The 25,928-nt window shown below is 37.5% G+C and overlaps 3 protein-coding genes across 3 annotated transcripts; 1 reads left to right on the top strand and 2 right to left on the bottom strand.

Annotated features, from left to right (window-relative positions):
* The first annotated feature begins 986 nt into the window (after positions 1-986).
* LOC125226000 (nucleoporin Nup35-like) lies at positions 987-3,552 on the top strand. The gene is made up of 4 exons (XM_048129815.1): positions 987-1,168; positions 1,573-2,028; positions 2,402-2,570; positions 2,926-3,552. The coding sequence occupies exons 1-4, from the start codon at positions 1,015-1,017 to the stop codon at positions 3,035-3,037; spliced, it is 891 nt and encodes a 296-aa protein (XP_047985772.1). The 5' UTR covers positions 987-1,014; the 3' UTR covers positions 3,038-3,552.
* A 7,108-nt stretch (positions 3,553-10,660) lies between these two features.
* On the bottom strand, positions 10,661-14,133 carry LOC125226001 (glucose-induced degradation protein 8 homolog). Its single transcript, XM_048129816.1, has 4 exons — positions 13,897-14,133; positions 12,512-12,708; positions 11,378-11,575; positions 10,661-10,919 (listed from the first exon to the last, which is right to left on the bottom strand). Exons 1-4 carry the CDS (start codon positions 14,033-14,035, stop codon positions 10,737-10,739), a joined length of 717 nt encoding a protein of 238 aa, XP_047985773.1. The 5' UTR covers positions 14,036-14,133; the 3' UTR covers positions 10,661-10,736.
* Positions 14,134-15,664: 1,531 nt separating this feature from the next.
* LOC125226003 (akirin-like) lies at positions 15,665-25,835 on the bottom strand. Its single transcript, XM_048129818.1, has 5 exons — positions 25,446-25,835; positions 23,415-23,602; positions 18,435-18,560; positions 17,639-17,723; positions 15,665-16,743 (listed from the first exon to the last, which is right to left on the bottom strand). Exons 1-5 carry the CDS (start codon positions 25,618-25,620, stop codon positions 16,733-16,735), a joined length of 585 nt encoding a protein of 194 aa, XP_047985775.1. The 5' UTR covers positions 25,621-25,835; the 3' UTR covers positions 15,665-16,732.
* Positions 25,836-25,928: the final 93 nt, after the last annotated feature.

Consider the following 25,928-nt stretch of genomic DNA (forward strand, 5'->3'; position numbering starts at 1 on the left):
CATTACGTTAGGATACAAGTGCGTAAAAAAGGAAGTTTGAAACGAGTGGCGATAACTTAAAACACGACCGAAGGGAGTGTTTTAAATCGACACGAGTTGCGAATTTCCTTTTTGCACGTGTATCGTACGACGTTTTTCAGTACAGATGGCCCTCCGAAGTTTCAACCTGACATATAATGAACCACTTCTCGCACTAGTGCGTAAAAAAACACCATCTGTACTGAAAAGATATTTATTTACCAACACAGCACGAAATGGAAATGTAAGAACTTATAAAAACTTAGTAAGTAAAATTACGCATGTGTGTGCAGTAAAATGGATGAGACTCAGCGAGACCGCTGATTTTCAGTCCCCAACCAATAAACTTAAATCTAATACTTAACTAAATAACTAGCTAACACCACAGAATATATAATAGTACAACTAAGGCTTCCCACAGACAGTCTTAAAAATTCATAATCTTAAAAAAAAATTGTATGCAATTGACACTGACAGATCTGTCAGTGTCTTGTCAGTGTCAGTTTGAACTGTCAGATTGCATACAAGTTTTTTTTAAGATTATGAATTTTTAAGACTGTCTGTGGGGAGCCTAACACGGCGAATAGATCGCTGCCTGAAGGCGATGTAAGTACTTAATAATTACAGGGCGAAACGGATGCAGAAATTAATTTTGATTTTTTTTTAACTTTTGAATTTGAATAAAAGGTTTAAAGAGTCTTGCCCATCTTTGTCTGCGTGGGCTCTTATTCCTCATTCATTTATCAGTGAAGTTGGCAACGAATATTCTTTATGGAATAAACTACTACTTTCGAATTATTTTCTTGGATATAGTAACATTATAAACGTCATTTGACAGCCGTTTACTTGTCAAAATGTGGAATGTCTAAATCGCTTTCTGTGCAACCGCCACGGTAATTGTTTCTTCTAAAAAATCGGCGACACAGTGAATAAATGTATTAACTTAGTTACATTTACCGTTTCAAAACTGTAAAAGTTGCAATATTAGTTATTAAAATGGAGCCGATGACACTTGGAAGTCCTACACACTCGCCCTCAGGTAGCCCGAATGTGGGATATCTGCCACCTTTTTTGTTAGGGGAAATTAATCCTCCTACTACACCCAGAACCAACAGCCTGTCTCCAACAAAAGGTCGGAATCTCGCATTTGGTAAGTAAAGATTTATTTGTCTAACTATCTATAGTTTTATCGTATTCTCATTGAGAGAAAGAGAGGTTCTGTTTATCTTTGCTGCATTGCAGTCTTTGAAGATCAACTTCATAATAATGTTTTCAAATGTTGTTATTCTCTTTGAATTTATCAGTGAAGAAATAAATCATTTATGCCACTCTTACTTCCCTGAAGAAAATTATTGCAGTTTACTGTACCTACTAAGTTCCTTTGATTTAGTGAAAAAAATTATAACTCTGGGACAAATAATTCTCTGATGGAAGGCCACAAGAATAAAGAATTTTGAAGAAGGTACACCTATTAAAATAATTGTTTATTTTAGTTGTTGTATTCCAGAGAGTTGGATTCCAGAGCTTTTTATATTAAAAATTTTGTAATTTCAGGTTCACCCACAAGCCCTACACAAACCTCCACACCAGACCAGAAGCATTTCCGTCAGAACCTCTCCATGCACCAGCAGGCCCTGTACAACCAGCAAAACATGTTTGCCAATGCTCCCACATCACCGAACGCATCATACAATCCAAACATGTCATACAACCCACCCAATATGTCTTACAACAACAGTAAAACCACAGGACCACCTATAGAAGACTTATTTGACACAATTAAGAGTAATGAACCATCCGTAAACAAGTCTCTCTTCCAAGAGCAAAGCTTCTACAATAACTCAGTGTTGCAAAATTCTTACATGAACAATATGAATGGGTCTAGCATGAACCCGGCAGCGTGGGACGGGAGTCAGGAGCAGGAGGAGTACTGGGTGACAGTGTTTGGGTTCCCGCCTAATGCTGCAAATACAGTATTAGCGAGATTTAGCAACTGTGGTGCTATTTTAGGTAAGGACAATTTTAATAACTTGATGAGAAATAAAATTACAGTTTTTCTATTTTATTTAATCAAGAATGTAAAATAGTTGCTTTTTAAAGTCCTCTTTCCATTAATACAAAGTTGTGACTATCTAAGCTTGCTTACATATTTTTTTATTTACTACTTCACCTCATCTGATTAAAATAGTCAATCTTATTTATGCCTTTACTGTTTAGGGATGGTTGGAGAAAAATTTGTCATTCATTATTTCATTTGTATACAGAAGAAAACCTTTTAGTATTGGCAGAATTCACCTTGCTTAAATTAGCGAGTAGTAAAAACCTTTTAGTAAACTTATTTTTTAAAACATTGTCAAATTTTAGAACATAATCATGTTTACAGACAAGCAATATCCAACGCAAGGCAACTGGGCGCATGTGCGATATGCGACGCGAGCTGAGAAGGAGCGCGCCATGTCGCTGAGCGGGCGCCAAGTGTTACCCGGAGTCATGGTCGGTGTGGCCGAGTGTCGCGAGCCGCCGAGACAACCTACCAGTCCTCAAGTCGCTAGGTAAATAGAACAAGTAATGGTATATACAGCCTGGCAAAAACAGTGGAAATTAAAAAAGTGGCAACATCCTGGTGTCATCTCGTTTCCTACACATATTGATTTGAAAGTCTTCTAATTCTAGTCTTTTTTGTAGTTTGACTTTAAGAACCATTCCTAGTCTGTCGCAAAAAAAGGAAAACAATACAGGATATCTATCAGTAATTTGACTTGTGCTTCAACTGGTACAAAAGAGGATGGATACAGCCTCACCAACTACACAGACATAGCTACAAGTGTTAACGGAACCATACAATGGGAATTTCAGCTGCATTTATTTGACCCCACCATATGTTACAACTTTTTATTTGATTTTCAGACAAACCCAAGGCGCCCGCTCTCTGTGCCCGACGCCCGTGCCGTCGGCACCGGTACCACAGCGCTCCAACGGGCTCATCTCTAAAGCCCTAGACTATGTACTGGGCTGGTGACATCTGGACGCTGTCAGCCGACTCAAGATTATGATAGACTATGAACTGTGGACTTAAAACGGTCACGTAACGTCCATAATAATACCCACTCCCTAAAGCTCCATGAAAGGGGAAATCTCCCTATAAAAGTCCCTATATCCTCTTTAGATATGCAATTCTAATTGATTTTTTTATCATTTCTGCCAATAAGTGAAATGGAACAGTTCAAGGCTAATAGCACAGTATAAGGACGACTCAGTAGTTCTCTCCGGCAGTGGCGAAGCGAAAGGTACCTACTGCGTTCGAAAGCACGTGGTTGAACAAAATTGCTATAAATGTTACTTGACATGGTCCAAAGTAAGATGTTGTTATCTAATATTATTAAGTATTATTAATGTGGTATTAGTGTAATAATACCACATTACATCAGTCAGAAAACAAACAATCTCATTATGCATGTAAGTGACCGTCCACACCAGAGCGTTGCATGTCTCGGGGCGCGCAACGGACGTCCGCGCCACGCCGCCTCAGTGTAATTCAAAAAACGTCTCCTCAGTACATTTTGTATAGAAAGGACGTAAGACGCGCCCCAGGTGGCGTGGCGGTGGCGTGGCGCGCGCCGCGCCGCTTGGCGGCGCGCCTTACGTCCTTCCTATACAAAATGTACTGAGGAGACGCTTTTTGAATTACACTCAGGTGGCGTGGCGCCGACGTCCGTTGCGCGCCCCGAGACACGCGATGCTCTGATGTGGCCGGTGCCTTATTCTTATCCAGGTTTATCCAAATCCGCTTGCATGTGTTGCGTACGTACACGACGCGCTTGTGTGCACCCCGCGCGGCGTACGTTTGTTAGAAGAGTTATTACTGGTTTATACTATGCTAATAGTGCCACAGCTGTTCAATGGTCTCATCTCCAACACTCTCTAGACTATGTATTAGGGCGGTGACACGTCAGCCGACTCAAGATTATGTTAACAGTTTAGACTGAACTGTGTAGTGTGTACTTAATACGACAGTCACGTAACATTCACACAACACATATAATAATGTTTTATGAGATTCCCTGTCAGGTTACACAAGTTTATGACTATGAAATGGATTTGTTTTCATAATGCAGCGACTAAACTAAGGTGATTGTATGGTAGAGTGTTGTCCACATTCCTAAAATTATTGACATTTCAAGTTTCTTAGAGGAAACTGTTATGTAACTTATGAAATATTACTAACACAGTTTAAATGGAAAGAATAATCTTCATATAAACTTTGCTTTCATTTTCTTTCATAGAAAATTTAAAACTGTTCAGTAAAATAAGGTTGAAGACCATTTCCGTTTACCATACCTAATCTATTTAAATAACGGTTTTCTAAATGTAAATATAATATAATAATACCGACATTCTTTAGATAATAAAATTACGCAGATCATGAATAACTTGTTTTTTTTTAGTAGCTGATAAAGAAAATTGAGAAGATAATTTACAAAGGTCATCATCATCAAGTAGACGGCTGACCTGATTGTGATAAAGTTTCTAGCATGAATACAACAATTAATTTAACCCTTTGATCGGAATTAAACACAGCATAAGAGACACAAACATTTTTGTATGAATGGGCAATTTATGTACTCAAAAGTATTTGATGAACCTTCGATAAACTGTAATCTTGGTAAGAGACTTTTTTCAGGGGGCCGATTTTTGAATCTCGGCCATTCGATACCGTGGAATAAATGTAACTGGCCCATTTTTTCCATGTTTTACAATGTTTGCATTATTAAATAGAGTAGAGATGGGCCGAATATTCGGTAAATATTCGGTATTCGGCAAGTTTTTCAATGTTCGTATTCGGCCGAATAGTTCGGTTACATTGCCGAATATTTACCGAATAAACAAAGTAAATAAATAGCGCAAGTTGTTTCGTAATTCATGGGATAATAACATCCTATTTCAGGAGTCTTAAGGACCAAAGGGGGTTAAAAATGCGTTAAATATAAGTACCTACAATAATTATGTAAAAAAGTATCAAATATCAAATTTTAATTTTAATATCAAGGGATCATCCACATATTACGTCACACCAAATTTCAGGTTTTTGGACCCTCCCCCCCCCCCCTATGTCACGCTTTTTTGTATCCCTTTAACAGGGATTGTCACATTTAGTATGACCCCCCCCTCCCCCTTACACTGTGACGTAATATATGGATGACGCCCAAGTAAAAATAACGTAGCTTAAGAAACAAAAATCAAAATGTTCTTATGCATTAAATTATAGGAACATTAAGAGCCTTAGTTAGTACCCATTACCAACCATTGAAAAGTTTTTAACTCTAAGCCAGGTATTAAATATAGTGGAACCAAATATTCGGCCGAATGTTCGGTTCGGTAACAGCTGAACCGAATGTTCGGCCGAATATTCGTATTCGGCAAAGTCCGTATTCGGCCCATCTCTAAAATAGAGTGTCCACCGGTTATATATGGTAGGCGTATTTAGTGGATACATGTAGAACTCAACATCATAGTGTAATGGAAAAAATGGATTAGTTACAATTGGCCCCCAGTTGAGATTTACCCCGCTGTACATTAAATAAAAAGATTACGCGAGCAAATAATGAGGTTAAAAACAGGTCGCTCAGTGACAGACCTGCTTGGTGAACCAACAAATGTAACTATCCGAAAATTTAAAAATTACTTGTTTAGGTTTTTTAATACCTAAAACTATAGATTATAAATACTTTGTATTAGTCTGTATTAGTACTCAATCTGTTTTTTTTTTGTTAAATCTAATGTGTTTAATGTTTATACAGAAGTAAGAAGAAAATCTTATTTCTAGAGCCATAAGAGCATGTCAGATATTTATGGGACCTACTCTATGTACGACGTTATTGCCGTTGAATATATTTGGAAGCCGACATTTCTAACATTTTTTAAATCTTGTAAATAATTATTGTAATGTGATTTAATTAGGTTAGTTACAACATCCATTATAATTATTGTTGTAAGTGAATGATCCGTTTTCTATAAATAAAATAAAACAATAGTTTCTCAAAGTATTTATACTTTATTTCTAAACATTACATACAAAAAAACCTTATTTTAAATACATTTTAAGTGACGATTAATAATTAATAGATTTTCTTAATCTAGTCCAATCGATTATTCTGAGGTATTCTAAGGTTAACTTGTAATTACTATCACTTCAATTTAAAACTTTTCTACATACAAATGAAACCTAGAATCGACAAACGTTATTGATATGAACTATACTCGCAAATAAAAGTATTATGAGGTATATCACAAATATTTACCCTCTTGTAGTCAGAACGCTTTTTGGCTGCCTTATTATATTTTATTATTTGTGTTAATGCCATTTACTTTATTACTTTAAGTCATAGGTATTTTACGGCCATAGCTCGATTTCAAAAATACACATTCTTTAAGGATGTGCTTTCGTTCAACTGTCCCTTGAAACCTCTCAGTTATTTTACAGCGTTATTAATTCTTGTTATGTACATATAAAATTACTGTAAAATAAGTCGAAGCTAAGTCGGACTACGGTATTACAAAAAACAATACAGTAGACTATTAAGATAATTACCCTCTCTTTTGGCCTTGCCATACTCGGGAAGAAAGGAAGTACCTATAACTTTTAATTTAATACAAACCAATGCAATCTCATATTTTCTTTCAGTTCGATACAATTTAGATGTGATCAATTAAAATACAAAAATATTTATAATAAGAAATCTTGATTATTACATCACAATTTATAATTCATCTCCTCCATACAAATTATAACTGTTAAACTACCCATGTGAAAAACTATATTGGATAAAGGTTGAACAATCTATACTAGCATGGTAATTAAACTGCAAAATGTATTACTATTACAGATTTCCATATTAGCTACAGGCGACATTATTATAATATTATTTTGTTTTATTACCATTGGAATATCTATGCAATATTATTTGGACTTGGAGCAGATTTTGAGCATAGTTTCATCTTTAATTTTATTACACCAATTGTGAAACTGCACATTTGCTGGAATACTTAGTAACTTTTCGTTCTCTTTCAACCCCTTTTTGCCAAAAGTGGCACTGAAACTTTAGTAGTTCATGTGCTCTGCCTAGTGCCTACCCCTTTATGGGATACAGGCGTGATTGTATGTACGTGTCTATGTACTAAGTAACCAACAATCGGTGTCGAAACATGAACTGGTGCAAGTAGTGAAATTTTATCATAATCAGATTAGTTACTTTCGAGATACTATTATGCCATTTCGTCAGACGTGATAAAGTTAGGTGGGCCATTTGTTTCAAAGCTGTCAACCCCAATTTTTTTTTGATTTGGAAATTTTTATGTGGTTTCCACTCAGAATCGCGAGCTCTTTCAATCTTATTAGGAGAGAAAAAAGTGTCCCAAGGTTTTTTCCCATTCCATTATTATTTTTTTATACATTTTGTATGGCAGTAACGGAATGCAAGGGACTATCCACACACAGGCGACGCATGTTTAAAAACGCGGAACGGACGTCAGCGCCACGCCGCCCGAGTGTAATTTAAAAAACGTCTCCTCAGTAAATTTTGTATAAGATGGACGTAAGACGCGTCGCTTGGCGTCGTTGCCGCGAAGGTTTGAAAAATGTATGGAAATCTTGGGTAATTTTTTTCTCTTATCAGGATCGTAAAAAATCGTATGAGTCGCGTAAAAAATACCCATGTTACAAAAGTGGGGTGGACAACTTTAAAAAAAAAAAATGGCCCAGGTGGCAGTTGTAATAAATGATCTTTAAACTTAGTATGTGATTTGTATACAGTCAAATTTATTAAGGTGGCTCGCTTTCCATACAAAAAACATCTACCATTTATTTAGTCACCGCACACTACAACTAAATAAAAATATGCGCATACATCTACTATACATTATCCATCGTCGCAGTATTGAACGAAATACATTGTTTCATACAGAAATCATGGACAAATCCATGTGAATTTTTTATTAATTTTACGAAAATGTGTGTGCCAAATTTTGTGTACAGACACAGAGCCGTCATATTTCGCGCATTTTTAGTTGACATTGTCATCAGTGACACTTGGCTCTTGACAAGTAATTATTTAAAGATATTGGTTTACTTAACTCAAGCAGACTCAGAAATAATGACGCATTTTGTCAATAAAGATACATATCGTGTATTTCGACACTGCTAGTGTAAATCGAAATGGCGTCTCGGTCAAATGCATTGACTATGAAACAGGAGATCTCGAGTTCGATTCCGGGCTCTTTTTTAATAATTTGAACTTTTTTTGGATTTATTAAGTTTTATTTTTATTTTTTAATAGAATAAATATTCTATTAAAAAAGACTCTTACTATATTTCTTTCCTATTTTTTATTTTCATACAAAAATACATTACAATCTTTATTATGCCTTTGTTGATAAAATAAAATATTACACGTCAGGTCAGGTACATAGGTCATAGTGTGGCATAGTATTAGTAATGTGCTGACTTCCTTACATTTACTGAGCTAGTTGACCTATGTTATTGTTGTGTGAGTGTTTTTCTTCAACAACTAAATAGTTATATATATGAATATGTATGTAGGTGTGTGGGTAGCTTTTGCACATTGTAATTTTTCCTCAGTCACCCGCTGAGCTCAGAGACCACGAACGCTGTAGTGTTCGAAACGTCGGGATAAATTGTAAATTCATTATACACGATTTAATCCGTTTTCATAGTTTTTATTTCATGAGTAACTATCGCGGTAACTGAAGACAATATTAACTAAATGGTTACAAATAATAATTATCATCAATATAATCTGGTCCAGGCAGGCAATTATGGTCGCGCGATAAATGATAAAACATCTGGCCGTCCCTATAATCGCACTTACTAATAGTGCGACAGGGACGGCCTGATATTTTATCGTCTATCGCGCGACCATGCTACCCGTGCTGTACTAGCTTCTGCCCGCGGCTTCGCTTGCGTTAGAAAGAGACAAAAGTAGCATATGTCACTCTCCATCCCTTCAACTATCTCCACTTAAAAAACATGTCAATCTGTCGCTCCGTTTGGCCGTGAAAGACGGACAAACAAACAAACACAAATTATCTTTGGTGAAACAACGAATTCTTCCACTTCAGATTATAGAGTAACCAGCTTTTCCCATTTATAATAAACTAGCTTTTGACCGCGGCTTCGCTCGCGTAAGAAAGAGACAAAAAGTAGCCTATGTCACTCTCCATCTCTTCAACTAAATCCCCTTAAATAATCACGTCAATTCGTCGCTCCGGTTTTGCCGTGAAAGACGGAAAAACAAACAGACACACACCCTTTCCCATTTGTAATATTAGTATGGATTTGACATTATTATTTATATTTAAATAATTATATATGTATAGCCCAATTTCGTCGGTAACAGCGTGTTATGTAATGGCGTCGTTGGGGAACAATCGTCTGTCACGCCGTGAAGGTGCGTTCGATTCCCAGGATTATATAAACTTTTTGTGTTTTTTTGGATATAAATTTCGTTTTTTTTATTGACTGAGCAAGAATGGAGAGCCGAAGGTATCAATTTTGTCTTAGAGAACATATTGATTTTTTTATTGTCATATTGATTTTCTATTTATTAAGTTGAGATATAAAACACAACTTTTAATACCCTCGCTAAATATAATATTTTATCGAAATCACTCCTTAGATAAAAAAAAGTCCACTTGAGTTTTTAAAGCATTACGTTACTCAGTTAACTATTGCATTTTCATTTACTAATTTAAGATTTCAAAAGCGATTTGAATACCCTTGCTCCATCAAAAATAAACAATTAGAAAAAAAAATCATTCGGATCGTAGTTTAGAAACTAAAATTTATCTATACTTTTTGGATTTTTTTTAAAATATCAGATTAGGATAATTATGTTAGAAATTCTGAGTTCGACGAACAAAAAATAGTGTCACATAGTGTTGTGTTCCTGCCGGTGAGTAAGGCTGCCAGAGCTCAACGAGGGTGCGGGGTGCTGACGACGGGAGGACTTACGGAACTAATTTGTTCCGTCTATTGTCCTTTGAGTCGTCGGCAACCCAAACCCTCCTTTGAACTTGTACACTCCTTTTTGCTGTGCATACGCAGCAAAGGGGAGTGTACAAGTTTCTAATGGGGCGGCAACGCGCAAGCGACACTCTTCGAGTTGCAGGCGTCCATAGGTTACGGTGACCGCTTTCCATCAGGCGGACCGTATGCTTGTTTGCCACCGACGTAGTATTAAAAAAAGAGAAAAAGTCCTGGATTCGAACCCAGTACTTCCATGCAAATCATGCGATGGCACGTATTTACCGCAAGGCTATTTAAACAAGCTGTCGCCGCGTGAAATTATCGACTAGAAGGAATACAAAAACACTGTTTGTATGTGTGAGTGGTACTTAAAAATAGTGTAAAATAGTAAATTTATTTACATTAAGGGGATTAACGTTACAATGAGAAGTTGAATGTTTGTTGTAATACGTCAATTTTAATATTAAATGTTCGCGAAGCATAATTGAAAGTATATAAATGCCTGTACGACTCCACAAAAAAAATAAGACTGGTAATTTGCAGATTAACGCCATCTAACGCAGCCTGAGCTTCGGGTAACCTAGGCGAGCCACCTTAAGATGTGCAATAAAGAGTATTGTCATAATTACAATGGTAGTAAAACAAATACTTATTTATAAATAAACCACATTGAAACTTACTTAAAACTTGGGTTCTCTATAGTGGCATTGGCTAGGTCTGTCATCTTTGGATACTTGATGTTGTGCTTGTCTAACTCGCTCTGGGACCAGAGAATCATGCGCAGAAGGCTGCATAGCTTGGGGTTGGTGTATTCTTGATTTTCCATCTTTAGTATGGCTGCGTTCAGCTCGCTGGCAATCTGTTGGGTAAAACAGATGATTTCAAAAATCATTCATATTTGGTATTATCGTCAGAAGAAATTTTCAAAGCCGACAATGTTTTTAGGAAGAGTCTAAAGTGTGTCGAGAAAGTGCCGCGGGCAAGATACGTTCTGTCCTACATCTTCATTTTATTTGATGCCTGTTTGCTTAAATAGTTGCGTTACTAATAACCTTTTGGCTGTTGTGGGATAAGTAGGTGAGCGTCATCGTGATATCTTCGTTACCCACGACCTTTCTACAGATAAGTTCCAGTACTAACAGCTGATTTAATACCTTCTGACTGTGAGACAGATGGCAGCGAATGGCGAAGCGTGTGGGTCAGGAAACCCTAGCAAGGCGAGGGTACGCTCCAATTTCGTTAGCGCCGTGAGGTCATTCGCACTCAATACTAAAATGTAGCTTTCCACGTACGTTCCAGTGGTTGTTATTAACCTACCTTCTGACTGTGGGACGGCAGCAGCAGGTCAGCGAACGGCGACGCATGAGGATCTGGAAACGCGAGCAGCGCGAGTGAGCGCTCCAATTCGGTGAGCGCCGTGCGGTCGTTGGCGCCTGCCTCCGCTAACGTAGCCGATGCGAACGATAAAGCCTCTTCGGCACGCCCGGCGCGGATTAGCTCCAGGAGTTGCAGTTGCTGCAATTCAAATGCAATTTTTACAAAGGTTTCTATAACCACATTTTGCAAACTTTAAAAGCTTTTCAAGTATGTATTTAATTAATTTTAGCTAATCGACGTCACTTCTTATCTAACCGCGTAGTGAGAGTGTGGAACAGTTTGCCCGAAACCGTAATCAGTGCACCTACAGTGAACTCTTTTAAAAACAGACTCGACAAATATTTATTGAATGGACAAAACACAAGTGCATCAGGACATTGACGTGCACGTATCAGCTTTAAGCTGCCTGTGCATTAGCAAATAATAATAATAAATAATATAAAATTAATGTAAATTACAATTTTTTATGGTGAATGAAATAAACAAATATTCTATTCTAATCTCAAGAATCTCGGATGTCTGGTTTCCTCACAATGTTTTCGTACACTGAAAAGTAATAACCAATAATAGGAAATGATATTTAATATGTCTGTGTGGTGACGGGTTAAGAATTTCACCACCCCCTTTCTTCCCGTGGGTGTCGTAGAAGGCGACTATGGGATATGGGTTAAATTGTGGCGTAGGCGAGAGGCTGGCAACCTGTCACTGCAATGTCACAGTTTCGTTTTCTTTCAACCCCTTATTTGCCAAGAGTGGCACTGAAGCTTTAGTAGTTTCATGTGTTCTGCCTACCCCTTTATGGGATACAGGCGTGATTGTATGTATGTATGTATATTTAATATGTAAGTTTCGAAAATTTCATTGTTTCAAGCTAGTTATGAACCTGCAACCTCTGCTAAGCCATCAGCTCTTATTTAAATAGGTTGATAGGTTAACACAGGCAGCAGAAAAAAAATAAAGAAAGAATGTAAAAGGTCTATCCTTCCAAGAAATGCAAGGAAAACTATTTTCTATATACAATACCCTATAAAACTTTATAGTTATAAATAAGTCGAAAATAAATATGAATGGAACCTGCAAATGGAAGTACAAGTATCTATCATTGTCCAGCAGCTCCGGGTGCAGGGAGTTGACCATGGCAATGGCGTCCGGGATGCGGCCGCTCTGCACAGCCTCGCGGATCATGATGCGCTCGTCCAGTGAGCTGCACAGAGCAGGCTCCTGCAGTCCGGCCTCTTGTTGGAATTTTAGTGCCGCCTCCTTGAAGCCCTCTAGAATGTTTTCAACGTATTTTAATCCAAGGGAAGATGCTTGATCGCCTAATGACATATTAACTTTAATAACAATGCCTTTTCTAGACAAGTGGGGTTGTTTGTAAGTCTAAGGGCCACTTGTACCAACGAAAATGGAGAGTTATCTCACCATTTTATATGGAATTTGACAGTTGACAGTCCACTAACCCTGAGTTAAGTGATTGGTGCAAGTGGGCCAAACAGCAGGGTTAGCACATGATTGCCGCGAGAGTATGTCGCCGCGAGATAGACTACCCGTCCTTATGTCATTAATACAGTTAGAAGAAGACGTGTTATGTATCTCGCGGCGACAAACTCTCGCTTTAATCATGTGCTAGGCCTACAGGTCCTTGAAATACGTTTATTTGTCCTTATTTGTATTTCTGACATTTGTAAATGTTAGTCCCACTTGCACCAACCACTTAACTCAGGGTTAGTGGGCTGTCATTTGTCAAATTCCATATAAAACAGTGGGTTAACCCTCCATTTTCGTTGGTACTAGTGGCCCTTAGTGAGGGACTGGAGAGGGGCAATCTAACCCTTTTTATATTTTCCTCCATGATCTCCATATTTTGCCCAGTGAAAGGGCTCCATTTTGAATATTTTTTGATGCCATTCCTAGCAAAGGATTAAATATGTGGTTAATGAATGAGTAGTAAGCTGAAGAATATTTTAAAATAAGCTGTTTTACTTGAAGCAAGGATAGTAATTACAATCTTAGCTTAAGTGTGATGTATGATCTAGAACCCAAACTAAACAAAGGTTTTCCACAAGGATTTACACATCTTAATTTTGAATGATTCAATCTTAATTTATCATAATTTTGTTTATGTTTTAACACTCATTACATATTTATTGTTATTTCTTGAAAAATGAATTTGATCTTGTTAAAAATAATATACTGTGTATTTTGAAAAGGATATTTGTATTAAATGAACACTACAGTGTGGATTTGGATTGTGTTTTAGGGTGAAATAATACGAAGCTATCCCCAAAATACTACGTGTTTTGACTAGAGTAAGGTCATCGTCTTCACAAAAGAAAAGGTAAAACGACACATCTCAGATCAGATTTATATGAGTTTTAGGACAATAATATCATAGATGACTATCCTAATGGATAATATTAATGGTAGAAGGGGTGTAAATAGATTTAAGTAACACAAACCTGTGACTAAATAATTCATAATCAACATATTCATGTCTGTTCGCGAAATTTGCAAGTCGTCAGTTTTGCTGCGGTCTAGCACCTTTCTATCCGGCTTGTCAGATGTACTGTTACTATTTGAGGATTGATCGAAGCTCATTTTGGATTTATAGCTTTGTAACGATGGAATAAAGAGATGAATTGTGGATTATTTATGTATTCTTTGGAGTGATTGCTATTTGCTAGACGACAAAACTGACAGTGACAGTTATGCTGTGCCATAGATAATAAATTATCATTTAACGAACAGGCGTTTTTAACAATATCTTGTATAACTCTTAGGCTGGGCGCACACGGAGGCGACAGTTGCACGGCGACATCTTTTGTCTCTGTCGTTACTATACGCGTCCAAGACAGAGAAAAAAAATGTCGCCGTGCAACTGTCGCCTCCGTGTGCGCCCAGGGTTAGCGGCAACCCACACTCAGGCGACGCATGTCTTAAGATGCGGAACGGACGTCAGCACCACGCCACCCGAGTGTAATTTAAAAAACGTCTCCTCAGTACATTTTGTATAGGAAGGACGTAAGACGCGCTCCAGGTGACGCGTCGCTTGAGGCGAGCGCCGCGTCGCCTGGGTACGCGTCTTGCATCCTTCCTACGTACGTTACGATTTTTAAATTACACTCGGGCGGCGTGGCGCTGACGTCCGTTCCGCGTCTTAAGACATGCGTCGCCTGTGTGTAGATATACCCTTACACACGGAGCATGTATACTCTGGCACACCTTAAGACAGTAGAATGGCGGAAGTTTTGAAGGGTGGCAACTGTTGATCTGTAGAACTTCGCTCCTAAAGCTAGGAACACACTAAGCGGACGTCCGTCGTAAATCGACCGCGGACGGGAATCTGGACAATGGAAATACACATAACCGTGCAAACTATCGGTCGACGGACGCGGACGTGGCCTTGAGCGCATGGACGTCCGATCGAAATCTGGCTCGCTGGATCTTTTGTTCCGTGCACACTGATAGGTCGCGGTCGCGGTCGTTTTACGACGGACGTCCGCGTAGTGTGTTCCGAGCTTTATACTTGCAGCCTGTGGGCCAGTTTTACGCAGCGAGCATACAACGCCCTGCGTGTTCATGTTCAATATAACTAAAGCTAGGAACACACTACGCGGACGTCCGTCGTGAATCGACCGCGGACGGGAATCTGGACAATGGAAATACACATAACCGTGCAAACTATCGGTCGACGGACGTGGACATGGCCTTGAGCGCATGGACGTCCGATCGAAATCTGGCTCGCTGGATGTTTTGGTGACCGTGCACACTGACCGATCGCGGTCGCGGTCGCTCGACGGCGGACGTCCGCGTAGTATGTTCCCAAAGAGCATTGAATCACTGCTATGGGACCTGAAATATTTTTTTCATTTCATTATTAGGCCGATAGTCCACTGAGTCTGTTTGTCATAGAAATATGATCATAGGCAACATGCCGTCCTTTTTATTCACTTCGGAAAAAAGGGAGGCATACAGACCTATTTTGGCATAAATCAAATATGCAAGGCTGATGCAAGGGGTTAATTTGCGAAACACGAAGACCCTACACTGGAGTTCAAACTGAAGTTCAGGTACCTTTCTCGTTTAGGTACTGCAAATTTGCCCTACATATTTCTGTATTTCGACAGTGGTAGCAAATTGTGTGCATTATTAGGCCCTCCCAAGACGGGTAAGGAAAGGCAAGGAAGGAAATTACAAGTTGGTAAAAAAATATAAACCATTTACGGGTAATTAGCTAATTTATTTTCAGTTCTTAAACGCCGACTTACTAATAATGAGCTGATAATACAATTTAAAAAAAAAAGACTATCCTAGAGTTTTTTATTGAATAATGCATGGTAACAAATCATATCCTTTTGTATCCAATAAAAAGTTCTAACTACATAATATAAAACAAATTCCCAATAATGCTCACTTGCAAGACCATGTTACATTTGCGTTTCGATCTCTGAAACAGCAGTCGAGAACTCTTCTACATTATCGAGAAAATAACTTAGAAATAAAGCTAGTTTATCATTCTCATGATAAGGCGTGTTGAGCGTCAAAATGTTCACACAGTACTGCGATCCATCACGTCAAACCAACCCAATGCCGTCCATTTAAAACAATCCAGGGCTGTTCCTAGATCTACCACTTTGACGCTCACCATCGGCATATAAATATAATAATTAGATCACTAATAAACGGCGACTGACGCGCCCAATCAAATACGACTATAATTCGACAAAAGTACAATCAAAATTATGGCTAACAAAACTGAGGACAATGATATCTTAACAGGCACTCTGTGTGAATTTATTATTCGTGTTAGTACTAGGTTGCTAATAGTTTCACGATTAGAAAATATACAAAATATCATGGGCTCTTAGTAGGCTCAAGTCACATTAGAGTGCTGGAAACTTAACAGCAGCTAGTCCCGGCTCTCCGGCATCCATCCTCAGTCTATGAACACAATTATCCAGCAAACCTTACCTAAAGCGTTACAAGCTAATTTATGTGTATGTGGCATGAACAAAGCTGTGGAATCTAACCTTGTCAATATTGTGAATATATAATATTACGTTACTGTCAATTCATTTATAATCATTATAACAGAGGTGGGGCACAAATTTGTATATAATTCTTAATACTGTATACCTAGTTGGCCAGAAAAATGCGTTTCACAATATTAATGGCAGTAGGAATTCCACCAGCGATCACAATGTCGTTTAGGACATATTCTTGCGTATATTATTCACATATATGTTTGTCTTGATATATTTGCGGTGTAACACCGCATTGTCGACACCGTCGTCATTAGGACAGATCTGAAACAACAAGATATATGAATAAACGAATCCATACTAATATTATAAATGGGAAAGTGTGTGTGTCTGTTTGTTTGTCCGTGTTTCACGTTAAAACGGAGCGACGAATTGACGTGATTTAAAAAATGGAGATAGTTGAAGGGATGGAGAGTGACATAGGCTGCTTTTGCTTTTGCAAAAGCTAGTGTTACATAATTATTTGTGTAAAATAACTAAAATATACAAGTAGTCAAGTAAGTCCTAACTGAACTTGATGGTATGACACATTCCAGAAGATTACAATTTAATGGATAACCCTAGTAATTAAGTGGAAAGAGAAGCAAAATATATTAATATGTATGTACAAAGTTTAAAGTTAGGATAAAGATCATGCCTGTTGTACATTATACCTGGCCTGTTGACCTCTATAATAAAATGTATTGTAATATATGTGTTCCTTGAACATTTCAGAGGCTGTGCAATTAATTGAATTTGTATTCATGATAGTATAACCGAAAAAATATATTTAAGAAAGTGATAAAAAAGACATCAAAAATTATAAACGAATAAGTTTTAAACCAAGTAAATTAACCTAAATTTGTATTCATTAGATACTAAACGGAAAACAAGAAGTAATATTATTCAGTGTAAACAATGTACCTATATTAGTATATTGTAACATTTTTTCTATAATAACTTTTAATTTATCGTGATTGTGATGGCCATAGTTCTGTTCAAAGCAAGTCCAGCATGACTGCTTTTTTTTTAAACATTGATATAATGAAGACTGTGTCACCGTACAGTGGCGCCCTCTTCAGGAAAATCGTGTTTACAAATAAGACAATTTATGTATAACTCAGCACATGCTATTTCATAAAGTGTACATAGAAGAATAATTTAAACCATGTGTACTTACAGCTTGGTACTAGATCCTGATGCATGTGGTGTTCGGCGTCCATGCCCAGTGGCATGCACGTAGGAGGCGGGGGCCGGCGCTGGACCTGCATCAACAAAAACATTAAACACTGGTCTGATTCAATCTGGTTGCAATTCCAACCAGCATGAGCGACAAGGGATTACATTTTTGTTGAAAAAAGTGATACTGTGATCAGCAATATGATCAATTGGTATAGCCTGATGGCTATTGCTGACCAACATCATGAATTTTGTGTGTAGGTTAACTGACAACTCTAGTGAAAATAGCCCAACTAGAAGGTACATTCCTCGAGTACACATCTTTTAACAATTTTAGCGATGGACGTATATTTCGTTCCAAATAAGTCTAGTCTACATACATATGTTGCGCCAACTGCCATTACTCACAGCCAGCTCCAACAAGCATGAAAAAAATGGGCTTGAATGAACCTGTGGTGCTGTTGTTTGACGTCCCCCCTAGGGACTATCCACACACAGGCGACGCATGTCTTTAGACGCGGAACGGACGCCAGCGCCGCGCCGCCCGAGTGTGCCGCCATGTCCGTTCCGCGTCTTACGACGTGCGTCGCCTGAGTGTGGGTTGCCACCTATGTGGTAAAGCAGTGGGTGGGCAAAGTACGGCCGGCGAAAGGATTGTATCCGGCACACCACCAGTCGTTCAAATTATTTGTGATGTCCACCACTGTTGTAAAAATGCATTCCGCCTCTAGAATTCCTTCAAATTTTGACCCCTAATGAAAAAAGTTGAGCATCACTGTGGTAAAGTAATATTTTACCTGGTCAAGGTTGAAGCGCACGAAAGCCTCGTACTGTTCGGCGAGTTTGTTGCTCAGAGCAGTCTCGTACTCTGCGCGCAGAGCCGCCTCCTGATCGCGCAGCATGCGCTCGCATATCATGCGGACCTGCCAAAAATATGCATGTTAATGTTTGTACAATAAATAGTTCAGCAATTCCCAAAAACTATGCAGTACATTTGGATCACATCTTCAATATTGATAAAAATTGGTAGGCTGTTAGAGTCCATGATGCTGAGTAAGATCCTTTTTTTAACCCCCGACGCAAAAACGACGGGGTGTTATAAGTTTGACGTGTCTGTCTGTCTGTCCGTCTGTCTGTCTGTGTGTGTGTCTGTCTGTGGCATTGTAGCTCCCGAACGGATGAACCGATTTCGATTTAGTTTTTTTTATTTGAAAGCTGTGTTAGTCGGGAGTGTTCTTAGCCATGTTTCATGAAAATCGGTCCACTAGGTCGCGGTCGGGGGTTTTTTCAAAATTTTAATTTTGTGGTTAGGTTAGGTTATTTGTTACCGAAAATGTACAGAAATCTGCTTGCTGTTTCACTAAGGTAACAAGATTGATTTCAAATTCCGTCTTTACAGAAATGGCACCTTATTGACAAGCAAGAATAAGTACTATGTATTTTGGTTGAGATTGCCATAAATATATATGGAGTTTTGCTAAGGATTCATTGACGTCCGACCGGTTTGGCCTAGTGTGTAGTGACCCTGCCTGCTACGCCGCGGTCCCGGGTTCGAATCCCGGTAAGGGCATTTATTTTTATTTGTGTGATGAGCACAGATATTTGTTCCTGAGTCATGGATGTTTTCTATGTATATAAGTATTATATATATCGTTGTTCGAGTACCTGCAACACAAGCCTTCTTGAGCTTACCGTAGGACTCAGTCGATCTGTGTAAGAGTGTCCTATATATTTATTTATTTATTTTATGACATGCGAAGTAATGACAGACTTGACAATAAAATATTCGACGAAATTAAGACTGTATAGAAATATGACCACAAAAACTCATTACTGGGTATGGAGTATTTCCCAAGCTATTTTATAAACTATCTTTCACTGGTTTCAAAATTGACTAAATTAGCAGTTAAAATGATAAAGCGCTGGTGACCTAGCAGTAAGAGCGTGCGACTTTCGATCCAGAGGTTGCGGGTTCGAACCCCCCCCGGCTCGTACCAATGAGTTTTTCGGAATTTATGTGCGAAATGTCATTTGATATTTGCCAGTTGCTTTTTGGTGAAGGAAAACATCGTGAGGAAACCGGACCAATTCCATTAAGGCCTAGTTACCCTTTGGGTTGTAAGGACCGATGGCAGTCGCTTTCGTAAAACTAGTGCCTACGCTAAATCTTGGGATTAGTTATCAAAGCGGACCCCAGGCTCCCATGAGCCTAGGCAAATGCCGGGATAACGCAAGGAGGATGATGATAAGAGTTAAAATAATAAATACCTAATGGTCAATCTATAATACCTCCATAATATGGCAGTAATTACTAAGAAACTTCTATGGCAATTACTATCACAAATTCATTCAAACATTCTGTTCAGTACAGATGGTCGTTTTTTTACGCACTAGTTCGAGAAGTTGTTCATTATATGCCAGGTCGAAACTTCGGAGGCTCATCTGTACTGAAAAACGTCGTACGATACACGTGCGAAAAGGAAATTCGTAACTCGTGTCGATTTAAAACACTCCCTTCGGTCGTGTTTTAATTTATCGCCACTCGTTTCGAACTTCCTTTTTTACGCACTTTTATCGTAATGTATTATTTGCAAACAAAGAAATATACAATAGGGGGATTCTACCGTCACGGGTGGGACACTTGTACGTAATTCTTTAGTATGTGCGACTTATTTGTGCAAACTCTGTTAATGACACACATATTAGTTTACATAGAAAACAACAAATTACTTGACGTACTTTCATATTTATAGTGAAGGCGGAGATAATACTTCATCAAAATAAATAAAAAACCACAATACATTTTTGCAACGGGTGGGACAAAAAATTGACATCCTTGATACACATGAATCGTATAAATGAAAACTCTGCTATTTGATATTACTTTTTAATACATATTACAATTAAATTTTTAGTCAACAAACTGAACATATCATATGAAAACAAAAATTGACATATTATTTAGTATTTTTTTTTATAAAAAATAAATAAAGTGTGTCACGGGTGGGACTACCATTGTCACGGGTGGGACACGTACGTTTTATTAGGCAAAATGAGCGGCTTATAAGTTTTTTTTGTCGATATTGATGCTAAAGTTTCATATTCAGAGTCACTCCAACTGCTCAAGTCTGTATCGGAGTATATATTTGAAACTCTGAGCTTGAAAGCTTTGCATCTTTTCAGATCCGAATCAGCAGTAGTGCCCACTAATAAATCTTCGTTGTTATAGCCTTTAAAAAGTACTGCGACTGTATTTTATCAATACCAGTGGCGAGTTCCCATCTACAATCTAGGATTCTCCTGTTAGTCTCGATTTCTTCTTCTGACAGATGTAAGATGTTGATGTTTTTAACGGTCTTACACGCTGCAGCCACAAAATCTTCAGCGTTGTTTATTTCAACTTTCCGCTGCTTAACTTGGCTCCAGACAGCTCTTTTTACTATTGCACCTACCCCATCCACGGCTCCTTTGCCATGGGATGTAGCAAAAAAGTACCATTGCCTTAAAAAGTAAAAAACATTCTAAATTACGAGTAAAATGTTGAAATACAAGCTGTTTCTTTATAAAAAAACGGTTAATAACACGTGAAATAGTTGTAAATTGCACAAACACGTTCTTAAATCAGTACTTATGCTTAAGTAAACCCACCTTATAAAACCGTCCCACCCGTGACGAAACAATTGTCACGGGTGGGACCGATTTCAACAGCTAATAGATTCCAATTTTATTGACAGAAATTTGATATCAGTATACATAAAGTTTTATTTTGTTACACTAGAACTAATTTATAAGTGTGGTGACGGGTTAAGTGCCCGTGTGGTGACGGGTTAAGAATTTCACCACCCCCTTTCTTCCCGTGGGTGTCGTAGAAGGCGACTGTGGGATATGGGTTAAATTGTGGCGTAGGCGAGAGGCTGGCAACCTGTCACTGCAATGTCACAGTTTCGTTTTCTTTCAACCCCTTATTTGCCAAGAGTGGCACTGAAACCTGAGTAGTTTCATGTGCTCTGCCTACCCCTTCATGGGACACAGGCGTGATTGTATGTATGTATGTATGTAATTTATAAGTTTCAAACATAACCTCAAAGTCAGTCATTGAAAAACAAAACTTATGTATGTTTTCGTAACGGGTGGGACCACTTGGTTATTGGTTTTATTCATTTTTATTTTACAACAAAATTACTTACGTTTATTAAAATCCGCCAGCACGTATTGATTAGTAATTAAAATCAACGTAATTTTAATGACAATAACCGCGGCAAAGTTTAAAAAAAAACTGATGCCACAGTGTTGCCAATATGAAAAAAAAGTACCATAAATACGTAAGGTTCATTAATCAATGTTTGCACGTTTATAAAAAAATTAAAAATATGAGTATACTTTTTATTTTTACGGAAGTTTGAAATTCGAAGTATTTTTTATCGATAAATATATTAGTTGATGGTTTACGAAATACTATTAAAATAAACTTCAAGGTTTACTTTTCTGTAGAATCCCCCAATAGATTTATATTTTGGCATTAATGTCACTTTTACATAGTTGTGCAATAATGTAATTAAACTGCTGAATAATTATTAACCTACATTACACTATTCAATGCAGAATTTATTACTTGTACATGTTTAAGACACATTAATGTCATCAAAATTATCTGCTTTATTGCAGTTTTGAAGACAAAACACGTATTTTTTGTGGCAGAGTGATGATTAAATAAAACAACATTATAGTAGGTGTAAGTAAGATACAAGGTGACCCAAGTAGTCACTAATGAATCATACTAGCCAAAATAAAATTTTAACCTACATAATACAGAAGTCTTCATTTTATGACAGTGATGTCAGTGATAGATAGCATTTTGACTGTTAGCTGAGATTTTAGTGTGGAGTTGGGGTATAACTACAATATAGGCAAAGAAATTTCCAACTATTTGCCGATACCTAGTTTAAAACCAATTAATTCTTCATGGTATGGTATACAGACTGGATACAAGAGCTCATAATATAAACATACACATAAAACAAACATAATTTATTAATAACCACAAAATTAAAATTTTGAAAAACCCCGACCGCAATGTAGTGGTGGACCGATTTTCATGAAACATGGCTGAACACTCTCGATTAAGTCAGCTTTCAGAGAAAAAATCTAAATCTAAACTGGTTCATCCGTTTGGGAGCTACGATGCCACAGACAGATAGACACGTCAAACTTATTACACCCCGTCGTTTTTGCGTCAGGGTTAAAAACAAGTATTGCACATTTATTTCACATCAAATAAAAACCATATGTTTGTCTTGAACATATTTCCATTCATGTAATATTTTTTATGGTGGTTCATACAGTACAGTACTGCTTTCTTGCTGCATTTTTTCCTGCTTACTATTTGCAAAGCAGTTTTTTTTTCTAAATGCATTTATTGCTTTATTATTACAGGTATGAATATGAACGATTTTTAACAATTTTGCAAAGAAGCATAACTTTACAATCAATACATACACTGTATGGCATATTCCATAAACAATTGACAAAATGCAGTAAGGGTAAGGCCTGGAACCACTAGTTGAAGACATAAATTGTATTTTTACTACATATGGCACGCTTGATGGAAAGGGGTCAGGGGTCTCCGCAACCTATGGATGCCTGCTACTCAAGGGGTGTCACATACGTGTTGCCTACTGATTAGAAACTTGTGCACACCTTAGAAAATAAGTGCACACCTTTTTGCTGTTCACTTATTTCTAAGGAGGGTTCTTTAAACTTAGTATTCAAATGTTTACCTGTTTGAATGTGAAGAGCGCGCGATTGGTAACCTTCTGCTGCTGGCTGTGCGTGGAGCGGTGCGGTGGCGAGGCGTCACCCTCCGAGCCACTGGACGACGAGCACGATGGCACACCAGACGCCACGCGCAACTGGCGGCGTCGCTGCAAGCGTTTGATCTCGTCGCAGATCTCCTGCGCCATTCGCTCTGACATAAAACAAAATTTAGTTAAAAAAATATTGTAATATAAAAAAATCCTTTATTTGGCTTTTAAAAAACAAAAAAGTAGTAATGGTTAATTTTTAAAGTTGCAAAAACTAAAAAAAATACCACTATACATGTGGCTTCTTATAAATTAATCTGATATGCCAATTCCTATTAATGGAAACTTTGGTTGCCAGACAGAAAATTACTAAAATTTTATTTCATATGGACCCAAACCCCAATAAGGGTATTTATTTGTGTGATGACTTGATGAGAAGAGAACAGATATTAGTTCCTGTGTCAGTCAATCTGACTGTATTGAGTGCATACTAGCAGTTTTCCTTCATGAACATCATAAAAATGTAACATACATGTCTAGTTCAGGATATAGGGTCCCTTTTGCTAGATTACATCCACAATTCCACATTATGCTATTTTTCGTCCACATGCAGAATAGCAATTAGTCTATATTTATAATAATTTTCATGTAAATAAATATCAAGCGTGGATCCAGCTTCGTGCCCAGGGGGAGAGGGGGGTTCACATGGGTCTATTTGTATGGCCAACCTCGCCCCCCTCTCTAGATCTACGCATGATAAATATATTACAACATACAATCACGCCTGTATCCCATAAAGGTGTAGGCAGAACACATGAAACTACTTAAGCTTCAGTGCCACTAAATAAATAAATATATTATTTAGATACTAAGGATTTCAATAACTGAAAATTTGTGGATGCAAGTCTAGCACGCTAACCTTAAATTCATTCATTTCATCACTGAGATCTTGCAATGAAACGGAATACTAATCATAAAGAGCTTGAATAGAAGGACTATTGTGCATTTTCCTCCCATTTTATAAAGATGCTAATGATCTCTGTTGAAATCAGCAGTAATCAGTATCGATTCAGAAATACATAATGATTTCCTTGTTTCAATATTAGTGAGACAACAATAGTACATATTTCATTATTAGATTATTACTCAGATTTATGTGAAGCATTAGGTACTTAATAGTTTGAACTAATCTTTTGTTTGCAATTAGATTGGAACACAGGTCTATTACCTCGGTGTTAATGTGATCTAACTGTTATAAATAATCAAATAATCAGCAGCAACTACTAAAATAAAACAAAAACAAATATGAATTGTACAGCTGTAAATTTAATGTGAATATTGGAACAAAGGATGCTTATTTATGTTAATAAATAATGGTAGTATGTAATTATTTAGAGACCTTGTAATTCAACATCAAGTTATTTGGTATGTAGGGGCTAATAGACCAATATCGTTCTAAACAAAATTGACCATTGGAGCACCACACCAGTCAATTCAATAATCGTTATTGATTTTGGCAAAAAACGTCCAGTTAGTAAAAAAAAACCTACGCGAAAGGTCGGTTTCCAAACCAAGCAGGTATAAAGCAACAAAGAGTTTTTTGTTAGTCCATTTTTCGAAGAGAGAGCGTGCAATCTGACGCCAGATAACCAGCCATTACAAAAAGAAAACTAGCGTTACTATTTTTGATTAGCTTCGTCATTACAATGAAAATAGATATGATTTGGTTTAGTTGTTAGTTATAATCGCAAATCTATTAAAGATTCAGCTTGGTCACGTAAAAACAAAAGAACTAAATCCGCCCAACATAGTCCGTCTCACTCCAACTCTATAAAAATATTCATGATAGCGCAAAAACAATGGCGATAAAAAATACAGCTGATTATATATTGTGATGCGTAGGTTAGTATTCAATACCTAATAAGGTAATTTCTCAATAAATGTTACTAATTACGTCAAATCAATACAGTAATTGAGACTCAAATGATCATTTGTGATGGAACAAACCTGGGGTCAACTTAGCAGGTGCAGTGACGGATTCTCCAAATGAAGAGGGTCTACTTTCTGATACTCTAATTCCTGGACTTGTGCTGGAGCTTGCAGCAAACGGAGCACATCTTCTTCTTTTTGCAGGCAATTGAGCCTCCCAATCCAAATTTCTTTTCAGTGTAGCACACGCCATTTTCTTTTACGCCCAACTAACGTCCTTTACACAGTACAACTGGTTTAGGATTTCAACTAAATTCACCAAGCAACACGATATCAAAAATAATATTAATAATAAACGTAAACTAACACTATAATTAAAATATAATCACTTTTATTAAATAAGCTTAAAGGATTTAACCGAATATTAAAGATTTTACGACGCTGATCACCAAAATCTACAGCGGTACTTTTTTTACTCGACTCAATTTTGTTATTGAAATTTCAAGGGTGCACCAACATACAGAATAGACGTGCCATAGACTAAAGTTACTTTTTAGGGCT

This window comes from Leguminivora glycinivorella, chromosome 5, assembly GCF_023078275.1.
Source record: "Leguminivora glycinivorella isolate SPB_JAAS2020 chromosome 5, LegGlyc_1.1, whole genome shotgun sequence".
NCBI lineage: Eukaryota > Metazoa > Arthropoda > Insecta > Lepidoptera > Tortricidae > Leguminivora > Leguminivora glycinivorella.

Excerpts from the sequence above, each read along its gene's own strand:
- LOC125226001 (XM_048129816.1), bottom strand. The coding sequence starts at position 14,035 with ATGAGCTTCGATCAATCCTCAAATAGTAACAGTACATCTGACAAGCCG. Across the intron at positions 12,709-13,896 it reads TATGAATTATTTAGTCACAG|AGGGCTTCAAGGAGGCGGCA; the intron begins GTTTGTGTTACT and ends AAAACATTCTAG. Across the intron at positions 10,920-11,377 it reads TGCCGTCCCACAGTCAGAAG|ATTGCCAGCGAGCTGAACGC; the intron begins GTAGGTTAATAA and ends TTTACCCAACAG.
- LOC125226003 (XM_048129818.1), bottom strand. The coding sequence starts at position 25,620 with ATGGCGTGTGCTACACTGAAAAGAAATTTGGATTGGGAGGCTCAATTG. Across the intron at positions 23,603-25,445 it reads ACCTGCTAAGTTGACCCCAG|AGCGAATGGCGCAGGAGATC; the intron begins GTTTGTTCCATC and ends GTTTTATGTCAG. Across the intron at positions 18,561-23,414 it reads CGCTCTTCACATTCAAACAG|GTCCGCATGATATGCGAGCG; the intron begins GTAAACATTTGA and ends TATTTTTGGCAG.
- LOC125226000 (XM_048129815.1), top strand. The coding sequence starts at position 1,015 with ATGGAGCCGATGACACTTGGAAGTCCTACACACTCGCCCTCAGGTAGC. Across the intron at positions 1,169-1,572 it reads AGGTCGGAATCTCGCATTTG|GTTCACCCACAAGCCCTACA; the intron begins GTAAGTAAAGAT and ends TTGTAATTTCAG. Across the intron at positions 2,571-2,925 it reads ACCAGTCCTCAAGTCGCTAG|ACAAACCCAAGGCGCCCGCT; the intron begins GTAAATAGAACA and ends TTTGATTTTCAG.